The 17,676-nt window shown below is 35.4% G+C and overlaps 1 protein-coding gene across 5 annotated transcripts in view; it reads right to left on the bottom strand.

Moving 5' to 3' along the window:
- The window catches only part of RapGAP1 (Rap GTPase activating protein 1), a 383,574-nt gene that overhangs the window by 136,723 nt on the left and 229,175 nt on the right, over nucleotides 1–17,676 (bottom strand). For all 5 annotated transcript variants that reach the window (XM_073088859.1, XM_073088857.1, XM_073088860.1 and 2 more), the window contains one exon: nucleotides 10,652–10,787. In XM_073088859.1, the coding sequence (XP_072944960.1) occupies nucleotides 10,652–10,787 (136 nt within the window). The remainder of the gene's footprint in view (nucleotides 1–10,651; nucleotides 10,788–17,676) is intronic.

The raw sequence follows: 17,676 nt of genomic DNA, 5'->3' as shown, positions 1-17,676 counted from the left end.
AGATAAAATATACACATATTACTATAGAATGGACATTGTCAAGATTTTCATACAAATCCTTGATTGATTGACAGTTGACATAATTGTTTCGACAAATAGTAGTACTAATAAGTAATACCAATAAGTACTACTATTAATGCTACTACGTATACAGTTAAATATGTTTGCTAATAATGCCTAAAACCACGGAGATACGAATCTAATCTACCCAAAGGTTAGTAGAATATTAACTACTCCGTCTATTTCCATTGCGGGTTTTAGCGAAGTCAATTAATTATATTAATTACTTTTTAGCGTTTAGCTTCATAACGAAGGACCATAAATATGTCTTTTTTTACGTGACACGAACACGATCGTAAATACAGATATTATAAAACTATTTGCAGCATTGTTGTAAATTGAAAACGTGAACTTAAAATCTTATAAAAATATTTGAACGATGAAATATTGTTGCTAAATGTATAATTCAGTATTTTTATCAACGATTAAACCAAATACATAACCTTTTTTTTTCTTTCAAGATTTGTATGCAAAGCTAATTTATAATTATTGATTTTAATTAAGTATATCTAATTTTAAAATTATAAAAGTTTGATATCAGTCTTTGCTTAACCAATCATCGATTTTTAGTTTCTACCCATTGATATGTATACATTGGTGTAATAAATGAAGTTACAAAGACCAAACATTGTCTTTGGATACGTGGTGTGAATACGTGACTGATTCGACCGGGGCGGGTCGGGCTGCAATTTTGCATACTCAAGATCACGTCGCCCAGTGATGTTGTTTGAATCTATCGATAGCATTATCTCAGCTAGCACTCGAAAGGGCACAGTACGAGTACCTAGGTATATATGATAGTTCTATAAAAGAAAGTGCGTAGCAATTATTATTACAGTATAAACTATTCCCGCGGATTGATGTTTATTTAATCGAAGAAAAATCATATCATATTATAAGAAATATATTCTAAAACGTGATCCGGTATGGCATTTTCACATTAAAATATGTAAATCGGATAATTAGTTTTAGAATTAAAAGCGTTTGGCAAAGGGAGATCCGCTAGGCGAGGAAATGATTGAGAAAACTTCAATAGCGTGATTCAGATCGTATAGCGCCATCTCTTGGCGAATTGGGGATATCACTAAAAGCACATAAACGAATAAAAAGCAGTGATAGCCTAGTGGTTAAGAAAAAGCAGTGATAGCCTAGTGGTTAAGAAACTCGGCCTCTCGATCGAGGGGTCTCATTCTGAGAGGAGACCCGTGCCCAGCAGTGGGACAGTAATGGGTTGATGATGATGATGATGACATAAACGAAGAAAGATACATTTTCTAAAATGTAGTTAAGAAAAAAAAACATATTCTTGTTTATGTTCTAGATATACGGAACAAATTGAAGTAAATAATAAAAGTCTCACTGTAAATAATAGTTGGCATCCCTAAGCTAGTGATTATGTAAGCAATGCATCACTTATGCTACTGCATGCGCCTCATTTGGAGGTCGTTAGTGCACAGGTGCACATACGTATAGGTTTTGTGATATTGCGGCTTTGAGCTTTCAAGAAGTAATCTAAAATCACTATAACTCTGTAAAACTTCTATATTACTTTGTTCTAATTGGAAGGGTGAGAAAAATTAATAGTATACGTCGATCTAATTGACTCATCAGTTTCGATCTCATATACAATACTTATGTTTAAACTTTTTATAATAATAATATAGAAGAAGAAGACGAGCATGCAGCCCACCTGGGGGGTTACTACCATCTTTTAAAACAATATTATTTTAATCATACTTTTACTTTTTTTTGCAGTAAATTTAACTTTTTAAGCAAAATATGACGATTTCAGTTGGTTTTATACAATAGATAAGTGAAAAATTAATAAGGGCTTAAGTTTGTTCAACTGTGTATGACGGAATATTTTACTGTTTTAAGGAGGAAATAAAACTTTCCTGAACTATGATGGTTTTTAAAAGATGGTGGTAGGCCCCCCGATGGTAAATGTCAACTGTCATCCATAAGCATCCCAGAATACATTAGAGCCCAACCTAAGGTTGGCTACAGATTCGTTGCTATAACTGAGGACTAAGGAACGTTTCAGATATGTATGTATTTCTTGGCACAAAACAATCTGTTCAATCTTTGTAATAGGGATGCAGAAGTTTAAATAAATTACGAGAAGTTACTTCAGTGTTATACATCCTTTAAATTTAACTTGCTATATTTCTACGGTCAATTTGTAAAAAGTAAATATTATTACACGAAATTTCTAGAACGCCCATTGCGGAGTAGTAACGTTTTTTACTCCGATAACATCGAATGCCAAGAAATAATTCAGAGCATTAATCCAATTTATGAGCTAACAAGCGTTTCTGGGCGTTATTTGGTCACGATTTGCGCTAATTTATTTATTACATCGCTTGAGTTAATATTTGCTTTTACTAACTTGGTAGCGACCGAAAAAGCGATCCAAATATACCTACATCAAAAATGTTGTGAAAGAAATTTATGACTATATATATTTTTTAATCTGATTTAGTAGATTTTGGAATTACAAATTATTTTGTGTATTTATACTTATTAAAGCATTAATAGAAAACATGTCAAAACAATACTTATATTTTAACGACTTTATTATTTTTAACGTGAAGTTAATATTACCCATGTTTTTTAAATTTTAATTACTTTCTAACTACTACCTTAGGTCAACGTAAATAGGTCAACATTTCAACATTTATTACTCAAAGTAATAAAAACTTCTCCAATAAAAATAGCATATTTAAAGTTTACTATAATTAAAAATAAATGTTTAAATCCGCTGTTTCAATAGTATAAAAAATCCTAACGCTAAATACAGTGAATCGTCATTAACATTTTTGACCAATAATAATAAAATTTTCAGTATTTAGCCCCATACAATATTATCCAAAGTATTACTGTAAAACTCAAACGAGGTTACGTTTGTTTGTTCAGGCACCAAGCAAAAACCAGTGAACCAATTTCGACTTTTGCAGTTCAAAAGCATACAGTTCCACTTAAGTACTGCAATGGCTTCTAAAATAGTTAGTTTCCTAAAACCCAGACACAGCATTTAATAGTTTACTTTTCAGTAGTCAAATAATAAAAACTCATACTAAGAGTATTGACTTTATATATGACTTACAAGCTACTAGCAATTATTATAAAAACAAAAGACCCGACGGCTTCAATTAACACTTAGTCACTCTTACAAATTAGATCAATCAAACGATACTTCATATATTAAAATCCGTCAAACCGTTTGGGATGTTGGGAGTGCTAAAGAAAGACATTCATACATACAAACACACATGCGCTCGAAAAACATTACTTTCCACAATTGGGTAAAAAAGTATATGCTCATCAGTGGATCATTAAAATGTTGATTAAGAAGATGAAGTAAAGATGTTTTAATTGTACTATATAACGCAAATGAATCCGCCAGCAAGAAGCTAGTTTAAAACGTAAATATTCCCATCAACCTAAGAATTTCATGTTACGAAAATTTTGTGAGAAAGTATCAATTAAATCTTTAATAGTTAATTTGAAAGTGTTCATTTAAACAATTTAAATTCTCAACCTTATTTCGTAAAGTATAAGGAGAGATTTATTGGATGAAGAAATAAAGCTTATTCCCATTGGTTGAATTCGTGTTTATTTCAGTTTGCTACGGTACGTAAACTTTAACTGCATAAAAATTAGAACATTTTATAATGAACCAAAACTTTGATTAATTTTAACAGTTCTCATGTAAGTAGATACATAGTAATTTGATATTTTTCGCTCACAAGGTTTCTTATAATATTATTAAGTATTTTATTTAACGGTCGGTAGTTATAAAAAGAAATGCTTGATGAAATGAAAGAAATAATGTATCTATATATCTAAGGGGATTTCAAAATGATTATTTTATATTTCTGTTCAGTCCTTTTTTATGTAATTTAAAAGTAGAAAACGTGCAAGCAGTTCATCTGGTGATAAGTGGCTACTGCTGACATCAGTATTCAACCTAAGATAAGATTCCTCTCTGAGGTTCACCACAAGTGTGTTGCTACCCCTGAGGACTAAGTTAGAACGCCTCGGATACGTATATTTTTCTCGTATAACGATCATGCAAAGTAAGGTCGAGGTTCGAGAGTGCCGCTCTCCGACCTTATTGCAATGTTGCGGTTTTTCGATATTATTACAATTGTACAACTCACTGATATATTGAATGTACAGTGTAGGATTCGATCTTTAGCAGATTTAATTCGTCGTTGCTAAGGGTCGTATTGGTAAGGCACCTCTGAAACAACTAAGCCGATTTTGCGCGTCGTTTGAGGGACTTTTCATGGTGGTTCCACCGTTTGCGGTTTAACTACAGAGCCACCTCTTTCATGCCAATTAGTAATGTTGTGCTGCTGTTTTCTAATTTGAAAGAACTAGTTAATGAACAACACATATACCAAATTTTATCAATTTAGTTATGTAGATTTAAATCTTATTATTATTACCTCTATAACTTTTACACTTTAATATTCCTAGACAAAAATCGTTAAGATACAGTGCACACGTGTACATCTAAGGGCGGAAGCTCGTTGAATAAATATAATTAGATGATATATTTGTACACGATTGTCGACATGGACAATTCGCGACCAAAATAGTCGGACGAAAATAAATTCGAAAGGCACGCACAGAAAAAACGGAGCCGGTTAACCGCGCTTTATCCGAAAATACGATTTAACCAAACAACAGAAAATATTTTCTTTGGTCAGTAACCGCTGTGGGTTGCCAACGTTTCGTAATCACGACTTAAATGAGATTAGTAACAGTGGTAACGTAACTATGTTAATTTTGAGTATTGTAGTCACTAGATAGTATGTTTTCGTTGTTTGCAAGTATGTGGTAAATGAAAAAAAATTACTGTACATTTTTGTAATCTTGACATACTTGTCAATACGTAATTTTTTTGGCACCAATCAATCTAATAGGATCATTAATATAAAAGAGTTAAGATTTTAACTGCTTTCCTAACCAAATTTAAACTAGCCACACAAATAGATAAAACTAACATGTCAGCGACTTATCTAAAAATAATAATAAAATAAAGAAATATCACTCAATGCTAGTACACAGCAAAGTTTCTGTAAGACGTAGAACTTTGAAAAATCAAGAATACTACTTCGATTTATACTTCATACAAAAGTAAGCCTCTGTTTCCCTAAACGTATAGGGAATTTAAACCGTTACAGTAATAGTGGTTAGCGCAACCGAACCGAGTCTGCGGGTACCCTCACCTGATTGTCAAACATGTCTGATGCGTTAGGTGACAGTAAAATTACACTCAATCGCCCACTAAACACCCTTTACTCACCCACATCAATAAATATTTTTAGTATCGTTGATAAGCTCATCGTTATTATATAAACTAATGACTTGGATATTTTTGAAACGAATTTGAACATTTGTTATAACCATACATTACTATTCCTGGATTTTGAATGTCGCATGAACACAAAAACGAATATACAAACACCCAGACCCAGAACAGAAATCGAAATTCTTAATTTACAAGCACGATACTAAAATAGTTCCAATTAAAATAATTAGTCTAGTTTATATGCGTACGTATTGTACACAAATGCGTCAAACAAAATATTAAAGTGTTTTATGTACTTACTTGATATTTGTTTGTATCGAAGAAACAACGGATGATTTTAAAGATGAACATAACACACGAGTGCATGATAAAAAACACAAAATAAACTCAGTTATAAGAATGTGTTACAGTTTTGGGGGACAAGATGTGGTAATCGTACGCTGATTACTGAATTTTATATAAAATGTTTTGGCTGTCTGTTAGTGATTAGAACAAATAAATTACTAATGAGTAATTATGTACATTTAACATAAATGTGTTTGTGTTGATAAAGTGGACATCTAATGTAATTACAATAAAGAATGAATGTTTAGTCATAATTAAATACATGTATATTTTCATATAATAGAAACAATGCAATGTTAAATGCTTCATACGTATATTGTATTAAGATACAACCTACAAATTAAAGAACATCAGTGCAATGAAGTAATAAATATTACAATAAGAAGAGAGAAAGAAGAAGATTTGCATTCTTCATGAAATCAACCCCAAGCCAAATGTAATAAATTATAGGCAAATTTTGAATGAAAAATATGCAACGAAATCCAGAGAATCGGCAGATGTTTCGCATAATAAAAGTAAAAGGAATCGATAATCACACAAACGAGGTCAGTTGTACAGAAACTCATCTGCACTTTTACATTTAATCAGATCAGGGAGGCCGCAATCAGTAAAGCTCCGCATGAAATGGTAATGCAAACAAAGGTAATAACTGTAGAAGACTATATGCGATTCGTCCGGAATACATTTCACAAACAGATTGAACGTATTCCTGTCCTGTAAGGTCTTATTAAGTCAGATATAAATCGCCATGGGGATAGCTAAATCTTAATTTATTTTCGATGAAAATATTACCGAACGATTAAAATCAGAAACATTTGATTAATTCTAATTTATGCGTAAAACAATGTGTGTTAACCTATTCGTAGTTTACTCAATTACACTATACAATTAGTTTGCGACACATTTGAATGTTATTGTGCCAGACGCATTGGTACCCTTTAATGAGAAAAAAAAAATTTGGGCATAATCAAAGCTTCAATTATAAAGGTCTTGAGGATAGTTTTTTTTTAATTTTTATTATCATATTCGTAACTTATCCTTTCATATATTTTGTTCAAATGCCCAGTTAAAACTAGGTAGACTACATGTACTCGTTTCATGATTTACAAGTAAAGAATACTTATTAAGTAATGATATGACTCCTGAGAACCGCTGTTCAACCAATATTATGATTACAGAAAAGTATTAACCAAATAGAATATACGTACATATCAATTGAATATTATTAAAATTAACCGCAATTTGGCTGAAAAATTATACGTGCGTGAAAACGATAGTCAAGTTTGCGGTCGGCAGGTCATCTGGATTGAATATCCAAGACGCATATAAAAATAAATCGTGAGACAAAGCTGGGAACAATTGTCTTAAAACCGTTTGAACTAATCGCCTAGAAACCGCTGAGAAATTTATCAAAAAGATTCAGGAGACCATATATTATTTGAACGTATTGTTGGTGATGGTAAAACCAAGAGAAGAGTATAAATAATATCGTGATGATGCTAATGTTATGTTTGTTAAAGTGTTTATACAATGAATTGAAAAATACATTTCCCAATGTCTCCAGCCGTAATGGAATATTTATAAAAAAGCAATTGATACCATCGATATATATTGGTATTAATATAAAAAAATACCTACCTGTTTACTTGTACCTGGTTACAATTCTTTATATTTAAAATAACAGATAAATAAACATTAATAGATTACCTACGTTTCTTCTTGAAATGTTGCATATAGTATTAGCACTATTTTTTCTAGGCATGTATCCAATCTTTGACCTCTTTACTATCCTTCTTTTAAATGTTCTCGAAGCATTGCACGAGTGCCAAATGCTATTTTCAAAACTTCAACTGCATTGCAGCGAAATAATGTGAAATCTTATTTTTTAACCGACTTCCACGGAGGAGCAGGTTCTTAATTCGGCCAAATATTTGTGTATGTTACGTGTATTTTGTGTATGCTTTAATCCACTAAGATGATTTAACGGTATTGTAAGAGGTTAAGTCCGCAGCAAGTCTCACTTTGTAACAAAACCATGTCTTTCAAAATTTACATTTCAAATAATCTGATGTTCTATAAATCTTCAAAAATATTAGATTCATATGAATGCTTTATTTAATTTTGTTATTTAAAACATCTTTTTTTATATTGGCATTAAGTCATGAGCTCGCCTTAAATCGTTTGTTTAAACATCATATTGTTTTAACTCTTTCTACCGTAAAGAAGCAACATGGAAAACCAAAAAGTCGCACAGTTATACATTTTATAATCACCATTGACCTTTCGCATTACGAGTACTTTTATAAGCGAGAACGACATTAAAAATCGCTGTTCCACAGTTCTTTGAATTTGGCAAAAAGTAAATTTAGGTCATTCTGCTGGACTTACGCTTTAAACCTGCTTTTAAATGAATTCGGTTATTCAAACCGGCTGCCTGGTCCCAATTAAGAGAAAATTAAGGTTAAAAAAGTAGCGAACATTTTTTAAACTTATTTCTATATAAGTGGATGAAAAGATTACGTAACCTAATTTAATTAGTCTAAATTTGTAGCTTTATTAAAAAATTTCACTTCCATCTTTTAATAAATTCAAATATAATAAGGAATTAATTGAAAAACAGGATTATTAGAATATAGTTCATTTCGTAACAATTGCCTTTTATACAAAAAAAAATGTTAAATTTTTATTATTTTTTAATCAGATTATTAAATAAATCAATTTTTACTACAGTTGCTTTATTTAGTTATAAATAACTATCTACTACCTAAGGCCAGACAAACTTGATATAACCATACATTTTGGATATTTATTTTACAGGTTTATTTATAACATCAAAGGTAGCCGGAACGCATAAACATTATTCTATTAGAAGAATTGGCCGATAAGTCTCTCGTCGTACTATAAACTATTTAATAATAGCATCATTTTAAATGACTATGGAATTCTTGGAAGGAGTTGCAGCTTCCTTTTCCGACTAAGGTACTCCCGAAGTAAGGTTATTGTGATTATTCTTCTGAAGTTTTATTTAAAAGAAATAATTGGTAGCTGGAAACCTAATGTCGATATCCACGTTATTAGTGTCATCTTTTTCCACAATCTTACCTTCATTTGAAATAGCAATTACCTACTTATATATAGGTCCATCACAACTGACACTCGATTATCAGGACTTGAGTTAAACGGATTTGCGACAATCAGTATTTCCTACCGTGATCAAGTAACTTTAGGGCCCAATAGATTTTTTATACTTTTGGTGACTCGCATTCGGTCGCAGTATGGGAAACACACATTTTCGCAGCTGCATTGATGCATCATGCATTTGCCTCATCGTACGTCAAAAAGTAGATACGACCGACGCTCAAAGATATGCGGACTCTAGCGTTAGATTACCTTCCGAATACCGGCTAAATTGTGGATCGCAGATGTCAAAAGTAGCGTGTCAGCTAAGTCGCTAAAGGAGTTTTAATAAGTATCTTTATTTTAGACATAGGTACTATCATTCCTCTTAAACCAGCAAAGCTCACGAATACTTCTAATTACTTTATAAAATCTTTAAACCCGGATTATTTCGCGATATCGGATTTCATTCCTATTAGATTCCCACTAATTTTACTCAGTTCCAATGCGCTCCCAGCAAACACTTGTACCTTATAAATATTAATGTGTGAATGCTAATATAATGTTGGGGGAATATTGTAATGATCGTCTTTTGTTCCAGCCAACCAAATCAAAACAACTTTCTGTAATGTCTTAACTAAGGAAATGGAAAAAGTTTTGAATAATTATGATTTTTTTGTTGCCCAGATCCATTTATTGATATAAACTTCAATAGCACCACCGCCATATACCTATATTTTTGACTTTTAACGGCAGTGGTTATGAATAGTTACTGGCCGTAACAGAAAAAGATCGAAAATCGTCAATTTCTGTCTACTAGAAATTATCAAATTGTGATCTTTAGTAGGCAAAACAGTGGGCAGACTGATTATTGATGACGGTCGTTAGTCTTTAGCAAAGCATCAACTCGACCTCAGGTACCAACAACTTTAATCTTATTTGGGGTTGACTATAGATGTCAATGGACAGCAGTAAACACTGACCATTTAGTCGACTACGTGTTCATTTGCTTCTTCGATTTCATAAAACACACCTAGATATGTACTCGTACTTAGTGCTATGTACGGAGAAAGAAAACAATGGATACATCGTGACAAGCGAATTCTTCACTCCGACATGCTCCGCTTGCCACCCCACAGCGTTCCATCTTTATTTTATCGCTCCATCGTACCACTTCCGCCGATTATTTCTGCTACCAACGAACTGAGTGACTGTTGACCCTACCTTGAGCAAGCACTGTGAAATTCTCACCGAATCAAACTTGACCGCAACGGATGAGTTTCCGAATTCTGTTCTGTTTCGAATGGTGAATCATTTTAACCGACTTTTTTGTAAATCATTGTTTGTCAGTACTTAGTGACATCTAAAATCTTAATTTTATTCTCATGTAACTAAATTGTATAATGCGGTCTTATTCTATTAACTCATTTACAAACTGAAATATATTATAGGTTGGTACAGGTATCAAGGCTTATCACCCAAGAAAAAATAAATTGTTACATTCATTCCAGAGAAATTATTAACGTAAAGCTTCTTGAATTTTGATCTTGTAATAATTTTGTTAAATGGGTTATATATTATTGTCTTTTAAAAATAAGTTAAATTAAAGATAGGTTACTGATTTACAGTAAGTGTACATCTTTGTGTTACAAGATCTGCACTACCACGCGAATCAACGTAACAAATAATTTAATTGTCAGACTTGTGTAACAAACATGCAACTTTCGTAACTCCTAAACTGAATAAATCATATTTTAATTGCTTGTTCTGTTATGTTACCTACTCAAGTTTCCTTTAAAAACTTACCTGAGAAAAATACGGCGGTAGTACTGCCCTCTGGTCGTCTAGTCGGGAACATTGTACTCGTTCAAGCAACTCGAACAGTTCGTGTTGAGCGCGAGCGCCCCCTGTCGCGCTCCATGGCGCCGCCACGTGCTGCCGCCTGGCGGACAATAAAGGAACTTTTTAGTTTACCGCGTTTTACAGTAGTGTGCCCAATAGCTACCAGATGGCGTTGCCTCTAAAATACTTGGAATATAAGAATACGATATATGAAAAGTTGTAAACAAGAATTCTATACCTGTTTTTATAAAATTGGGTGTCGTAACATTTTACCTCATGCATAGTCAATAAGAAATCTATTCATTGTGAAACATATATTGTGAAGTTACTGTATCATTTATCAACGCCAAGATATTTTTGTGCAAACTCTTGAAAGGTTGAATTGTACGAATAAAGTTGTACTTTAACAATAAGCTTCGTTACTTCGAAGGCTATGCAAAACATTTTATTTTGCATTTTATTTTGATAGCCGGTTAAATGAAATATTTCATCGCTTAACCAGTAATACCAATTGGTTATTTTTACGAAATACAAGGGTGTTCGAAATGAGCGAATAAACATTATTTGAATATTTACTTAATTACATTTGTGTTTATTACTCGTATAAAACGATTATATAATCAAATAACTAATCTGAACAACAACTATTAAAACATTACAATTTACAATACTTAGGTAACGTTTAGCTTGTTCTGCTCCTAAGGACCAAGTCAGTGATATAAATCTACATCTCAAAACATAAGTTCGTGCTTTTGCTTAGCTTAATTGAATATAATGTCCACTTTATATTGAATTACGCTCTAATTGCCATCATTTATAAGCACGCGCCAGATATTAAATATTCCAATTTTTAAAATCGTCATAATGGACCGTAAAATGTAACTCGAGAACCGGTTGCCCGTTTATTTGTATTAAAAGCTTAAACAAAGCTACCATCTATAGAGATACCAGAATTTCAGCGAGTGAATTATTACGTGTAGATAATGGTTCACGCTTCAAGTCTGTGATTTATTGGTCAATTAAGTGACCATTCAGTGATTCCCTCGTTCCCCCACTCGACATTGTGTCCGAGTTTGATGGTTTTTCAAATTAAATCACCCCTGTTTAAGTTGCAGAAACCGGTCCCCATGGCTTAATCAAGACATGTTTGTTTTGCGCTAAGCCGAAATACTATTACCTTTGTTAACGCACATGTAATTTTATGGCAGATGTGTGTCTAATAATGACTGTTTACTTTTAATTATCTTCTCATTCAATTTGATTTGAGGTATGTTATGTTAAATTTCCTCGTTGGTGAATCCTTTACCGCTTAAACCGTTTTTGGATCCCTTGTCTGTTACAATGTTACAAATTTGGTAGTCGTACAACAATATTTCTAGTGAGATATAAAGCGTAGATATCTATTATCTATACAACAATGAGCTCGTACAGTTATTTATAAAAAAAATTGTTTAACTATTTTCATCTTAATTTTCCCCTTGTTTATTTAATATTTCAGATTGGTATTTTACGTATAAACATAATATAAATGAAAGGATTGTTTGTATGATAAGGAAATCTATTTTATTGATAGTGTATTTTTTCGTAAACTTCATTGTATTCCAATACCAATTCAAGTGCAAAAAACCAAACACAAACGAACAACATTCATGCGCAGACAAATTAAATATTTATTTAAATAAATAAAGCCGTCGAAATGTAATCGTATTACGAATAAAACATGATTATTATGTTCCCGAAAGGAATTTCAATATTAAAAATTGACAAACGATACCGTTTCACAAAGCAAAAGTGGACAGTGTCACTGGACTTTGAAAAAAATAAATGTTAAAATAAAATATACGTATTATATAACAGAAGAATACTCAAATGAGAAGAATGTATCTAGTAGATTACGATCCTCGTAAAAGGGCGAAAAGACGATCTAATGACCTAAATAGGGCATTTAGAAAATAATGATGTTCATAGTGAGATCGATCGCATGCAAGTTTGCTGTATCAATGTACTAATGTAATGCTGTATTAAAAAAATAACATTATACCTATTACCTATACCTATTACCTGTGTGCCTGGGATTTGAACTCCGGACCTTTAACATGGAAGGTCAAAATTAATTCCACTAAATTTATTATAATAATATATTATTATACTGTACCTCTTTCCCGTTTCCAAATTACGCGCTACCCTCGTCCGATCCATATCACTTACGGCTGATTGGAAGTTAATACTTACGGGTATGTAGCATTAAGACCGTTTATTACTATAATACTAATCTATTTATGCCTGTGGTTATGTTCCTTATACTACTTTTTAAGGATAAAAGATAATCTCTTTTTTGCTGACGTGCATTCTTAAGTACTTAAATTGAATTTAACGGCTATATTTTACTTCTTCTATTACTACATAGATGGCGCTGTACATAAATATTAGTTTGTAATCAGTTAACAGATAAATTATACGAAACGTTGTACCTTATATCTTTGACTACTGTTAATTCTTGTTGTTTTTTGTTTTAATTCAATGTTTTTTTTTATCATTACATGTTACTTAATTCTATCTTTTGGATTTTTTGATCTTATTGTTGTTAGTAGCACAAAACTCTAACAAATTTGAGTATGATTTGTCTATGCCATTTTCATGTTACAAAACGATTTGCAGTGATCGGATGACGTCATTAGCTTAAAATATCACTTAAATAAGTTTAAGCATATGTGCCAGAAAATACCTACCTATTTTATTCGAAACCTTAATGAAATAAAATTCAATCAACGATTGTCAATTATTTTAGTTTACTAACAAATTGTAGTCAGTCATATATTAGGCAGCAATATAACACCATTCTCATGTTACTGCCAAGGAAGTTATTAATCAATGTACTTAAATTCTTGTGGGTTTAAAAATAAAAATGGTATGACAACTGACCCAGACGGTCAAAAAACAATAATTTGTCTCTGTAAGAACCCAATTAATTACTTACATCTGGTTCCTTATTAATTTTGGGAAATAATTGTGGCAAAGAATTGAGAGATATACCTTTTTTATAATAAAACGGATGCTACCATATTTGCGCTTCAATTCGGTACAAGGTTATAGAATCCTTAAATGTATGACGTCACTTAAAAGCTTTTTATGCATGTATGTGAAGTCTACTGCCTTACCTATTTGTACTTTTAATATAAGAGTAGCAGACGAGCATGCAGTCCACCTGATGGTAAGTGGCTACTGCCGCTAGTGGACATCTCCAATCAACCCCAAGTAAGATTGAATTCTTACCTGAGGTCGGTTACACTTGAGGACTAAGCTGGAATGCCTAGGAAAAGTATGTCTCCTTAACAGACCCTTTAAATCGGAACAAAGCAGCGTTTAACACTCCTGTTATCACAGGGATTCTACCACCTTTAACTAATTTCAAGAGTAGGTATCGTATATACTTTTACTGACGGCATTCCAAATTAATCCTTAGCATCTATGACCAACTTTAAGTAAAATTCTGTCGTTATTTTTATTTGGTGTCCACAGGCTTCTGCGATAATTAAGCATAATCTAGTCTGCTAGTCCACATATTAGTTTTATATAGCTATAGGCTTACGTTAGACCGCAATCTCACCTGATAGTCAGACAGGTGCGGTCTAGCGTGAAATACGCTTGCTTACCCAGAAGCCTGTTTAGTTTTCACTATTACCTTAAACCATTTAAAGTTTCACTGCCAGGATACAGGAGGTATTGTTTGTAACTATTGTCACCTAAACAAAATCGGTGTGACGCGTAATCACGGTTTATTTTTAATTTCAAAGTTAGGTACCTATAGCTACATAGTTGTTAAGAAATGAAAGATATCGTTCGTTACTCTTACCCCTAAATTAAATCTGCTTTCCTTCTCAGACTCGAAATCCTATTACTCGGTCGTAATGATAACAGAAGCTCCAAAGTAAAGAAAAACACGGAAGTGTTACTTCTAAACGTCTATATCAAAATCCTTTCAGATAGTGAATTTTCAAAGACATTACAAATTTCCAGTTTCATCTAATTTACATTTCAATGTTTAACTTTTTCAATTAGCGAGACGAACTGAAGGTTTTATCAGTTCTATCAACAAATTAACTTCGGGCCCTTGAAACTTCTAAACACGGCCCTCGGCAATCAAAGGGTTACTGTTTATCTAAAAGACAATATTTTTAACGGGTATCAAACGAGGGCTGTCAAAATTGAAGAATATTTCATTTGTGCAAATATGAAAAAATCTTTCATGTAAGAATTTTTGTATCTATTTTATTTTAAATCTAGTTGAAACTTCGATTAATTTCTCAAAACTTTTATTATATTCACTGTTATATTTAATTTCCTCCGATTTGACAAGTTTTTATTATATTTTATATACACTAAAATATGGTATTTCACGCCAGGTAATATCTTATATATAAAATTCTCGTTTCACAATGTTAGTTACCGTACTCCTCCGAAACGGCTTTACCGATTTTCACATTTTATATGCATATTCAGTAGGTCTGAGAATCGGCTACTATCTACTCTTATTTTTCATACACATAAGGGTTGTTCACCCTTAACATTTTTTATTTATATGGCAACTAGTAACATATAAAATCCGCTTGGATAAGTATGGATGCTTTATATCTGTGTGTACACTCTGCGTTTGAACGCCAGACCGAGCAGCCCCGCCTGCTCGCGCTCTAGTGTTTCCTAACCCAGAATTTTCTCTGGCCTTTCGGCCGGTTCTCGCCTACTCGATATTATCGATAGCGGTCCGTGCTTTGTTTATTGCCAATTTATTGGGAATAAACAAAACTCACGTCCCGACGCGTTTGAGTTGGTGGATACCTAACGGTGCCAACGAAACCAGCTAGCGTTGACCCGGTGCGCTTCTCAGACCTCTCGGCCTGAGAGAAACCGGCAGACCCGATCCCACTGCACTTGGGCTATCCCAAGGGTGACGGTAGCAGTTACTTTCCCTTAGGGGTAATTGCATTTCCCTCCCCCTCCCCGTTAGCTCCCTGCCTCGGCAGGGAGGCATCCCAGGTTACCATGGCCTACATGGTAACAGATAGGTTTTTCGAGGCTCTGTCCTCCCTCTTGAGCAAGGAGCTCAATCGCCCATTTGACTCAGTCAAACTCCGCTCCCTTTGCGAGCCCTTAAAATCCGTAACGGATCCCCTGTCCGTTACTGATTCACCCGCATCCCCTGATGCCACCCCGAGACACGAGATGGACTTCGATGCCATCTCGCTCAAACGCCCCGCCTCCTCCGACGAATCGTCGGAACACACCCTCATCACCGCCCCTTCCTCCGACGACGACCAGGGTTTCACCCCTGTCAAGTCGAGGAAGACCAAGAAACGACCGGTGAAACGCGTCGCTAAGGCGACAAGTGAAACCTCTTCCGAGGCCTCTTTCGAAGCCACCCCAGCCCCAGCGGCCCCCGCTCTGGCCCCCGTGCCAAAAGCCTCCACCCTGGCCCCCGTGCCAAAAACCTCCACCGAGCCCCAGAGCTCAACCCCCGCGGCTAAGCCCGCCAAGCCAGCCACGCGCTACGAACCGGCACTTGCCAAGTGCAAACCGCCCCCACACATTTTCTTCAGAGATAAGTCGAAATGGTCCGACTTCTCTAAAACCCTAGTGGAAAAACAGATCCACTACACCAAGGCACGTAACCTTCGCGACTCTATTCGCGTTTCATGCCCCACCACCGAGGACTTCAGGAGCCTCATTAGGCTCCTAACTCACCTTCAACTCCCGTACCACACGTACGCTTTAGAAGAGGACCGCAAAATCAAAGCGGTCCTTAGGGGTCTCCCCTATGAGCTCCCCACCGACGAAATCCTAACGGATCTAGTCAACCAAGGGTTCCCCGTAGAAGGTGTACACAAGCTGTACAACCGCAAAGGGGTGAAATACCCTCTAGCCCTGGCCATTCTAGCCAAAACTCCGTCCTCCAAGGACATCTTCAAGGAGAAGGAGCTCACAATCTGTGGCCTTTCCGAGATCAAGGTGGAACCACCTAACAAGCGTGGCTACCCTGCCCAGTGCCACCGCTGCCAGCTTTACGGCCATGCAGCGGCGAACTGCACTGCCCCCCCAAGGTGCGTCAAGTGCCTAGAACCCCACGCCACACGTGAGTGCAAGAGAACTCGTGAAGACGAGTCCCCTCCTGCCTGCGTGCTATGCACCACTTCAGGGCACCCGGCTAACTACCGTGGCTGCCCTAAAGCCCCCCGTCCCGCTCAAAAGAAGGTTGCTAAAAAGCAGCCCTCGAAAGCAGGCCCACCTCCGGTCAACTCGACCAATTTCCCGCGGCTAGGGGCCTCCAAAACCCCAACCGCTCCCATGAGTTGGAGGAAAGTCGCACCCGCGACCGCCCCACCAACCTCGGCCCCTAAGGCCACTCCCACTCCCCGTCCCACCCAAGACGCATCGGTAAGGGAACATATCATGTTCCTTAAGGACTGCGTTAAGGGCGTGAACCTCGACGAGATCATACTCGTCTCGCAAAAGATGCGTAACGCCAGCCAGGCGGAGCGCATCGCAATCTACTCTGAACACCTAGCGTTGTTCAAGTCCATTCAATGAGTAACGTTCATACTCAACCCCTTCATCCCGGTCGTCAAAAACCTAAAGGCGTCTCGCTTATCTCCTTCAATGCACGAGGTCTTAAGCCTTGCATTCCCGAACTCAAAGAGTTCGTCCGCAACAGGGATATCGACCTGTTGCTTGTTCAGGAAACTTTCCTCAAGCCCTCCCTTAAAGGCGTAAGTCTCCCCTCTTACGCACTTGTACGTAATGACAGAGCCGACGACCGTCGTGGCGGAGGCACTGCCATCTACTACAAGAGATCCTTCCATTGCACCCCTCTGGAAACACCCAAGCTCACCAATATGGAAGCCACCATATGCAAATTAGGCATGACAGGACACCCGTCCCTGATCATAGCCTCAATTTACCTCCCCGCCAATAAAGCCCCTCTCCAAAGCGACTTG

The sequence above is a fragment of the Epargyreus clarus genome, unplaced genomic scaffold, assembly GCF_041222505.1.
Source record: "Epargyreus clarus isolate Ecla_fem2 unplaced genomic scaffold, WU_Ecla_fem_2.2 ptg000027l, whole genome shotgun sequence".
Classification (NCBI taxonomy): domain Eukaryota; kingdom Metazoa; phylum Arthropoda; class Insecta; order Lepidoptera; family Hesperiidae; genus Epargyreus; species Epargyreus clarus.
Note: the sequence above shows the minus strand (reverse complement) of the source record. Positions and strands in the feature narration are given on the sequence as shown.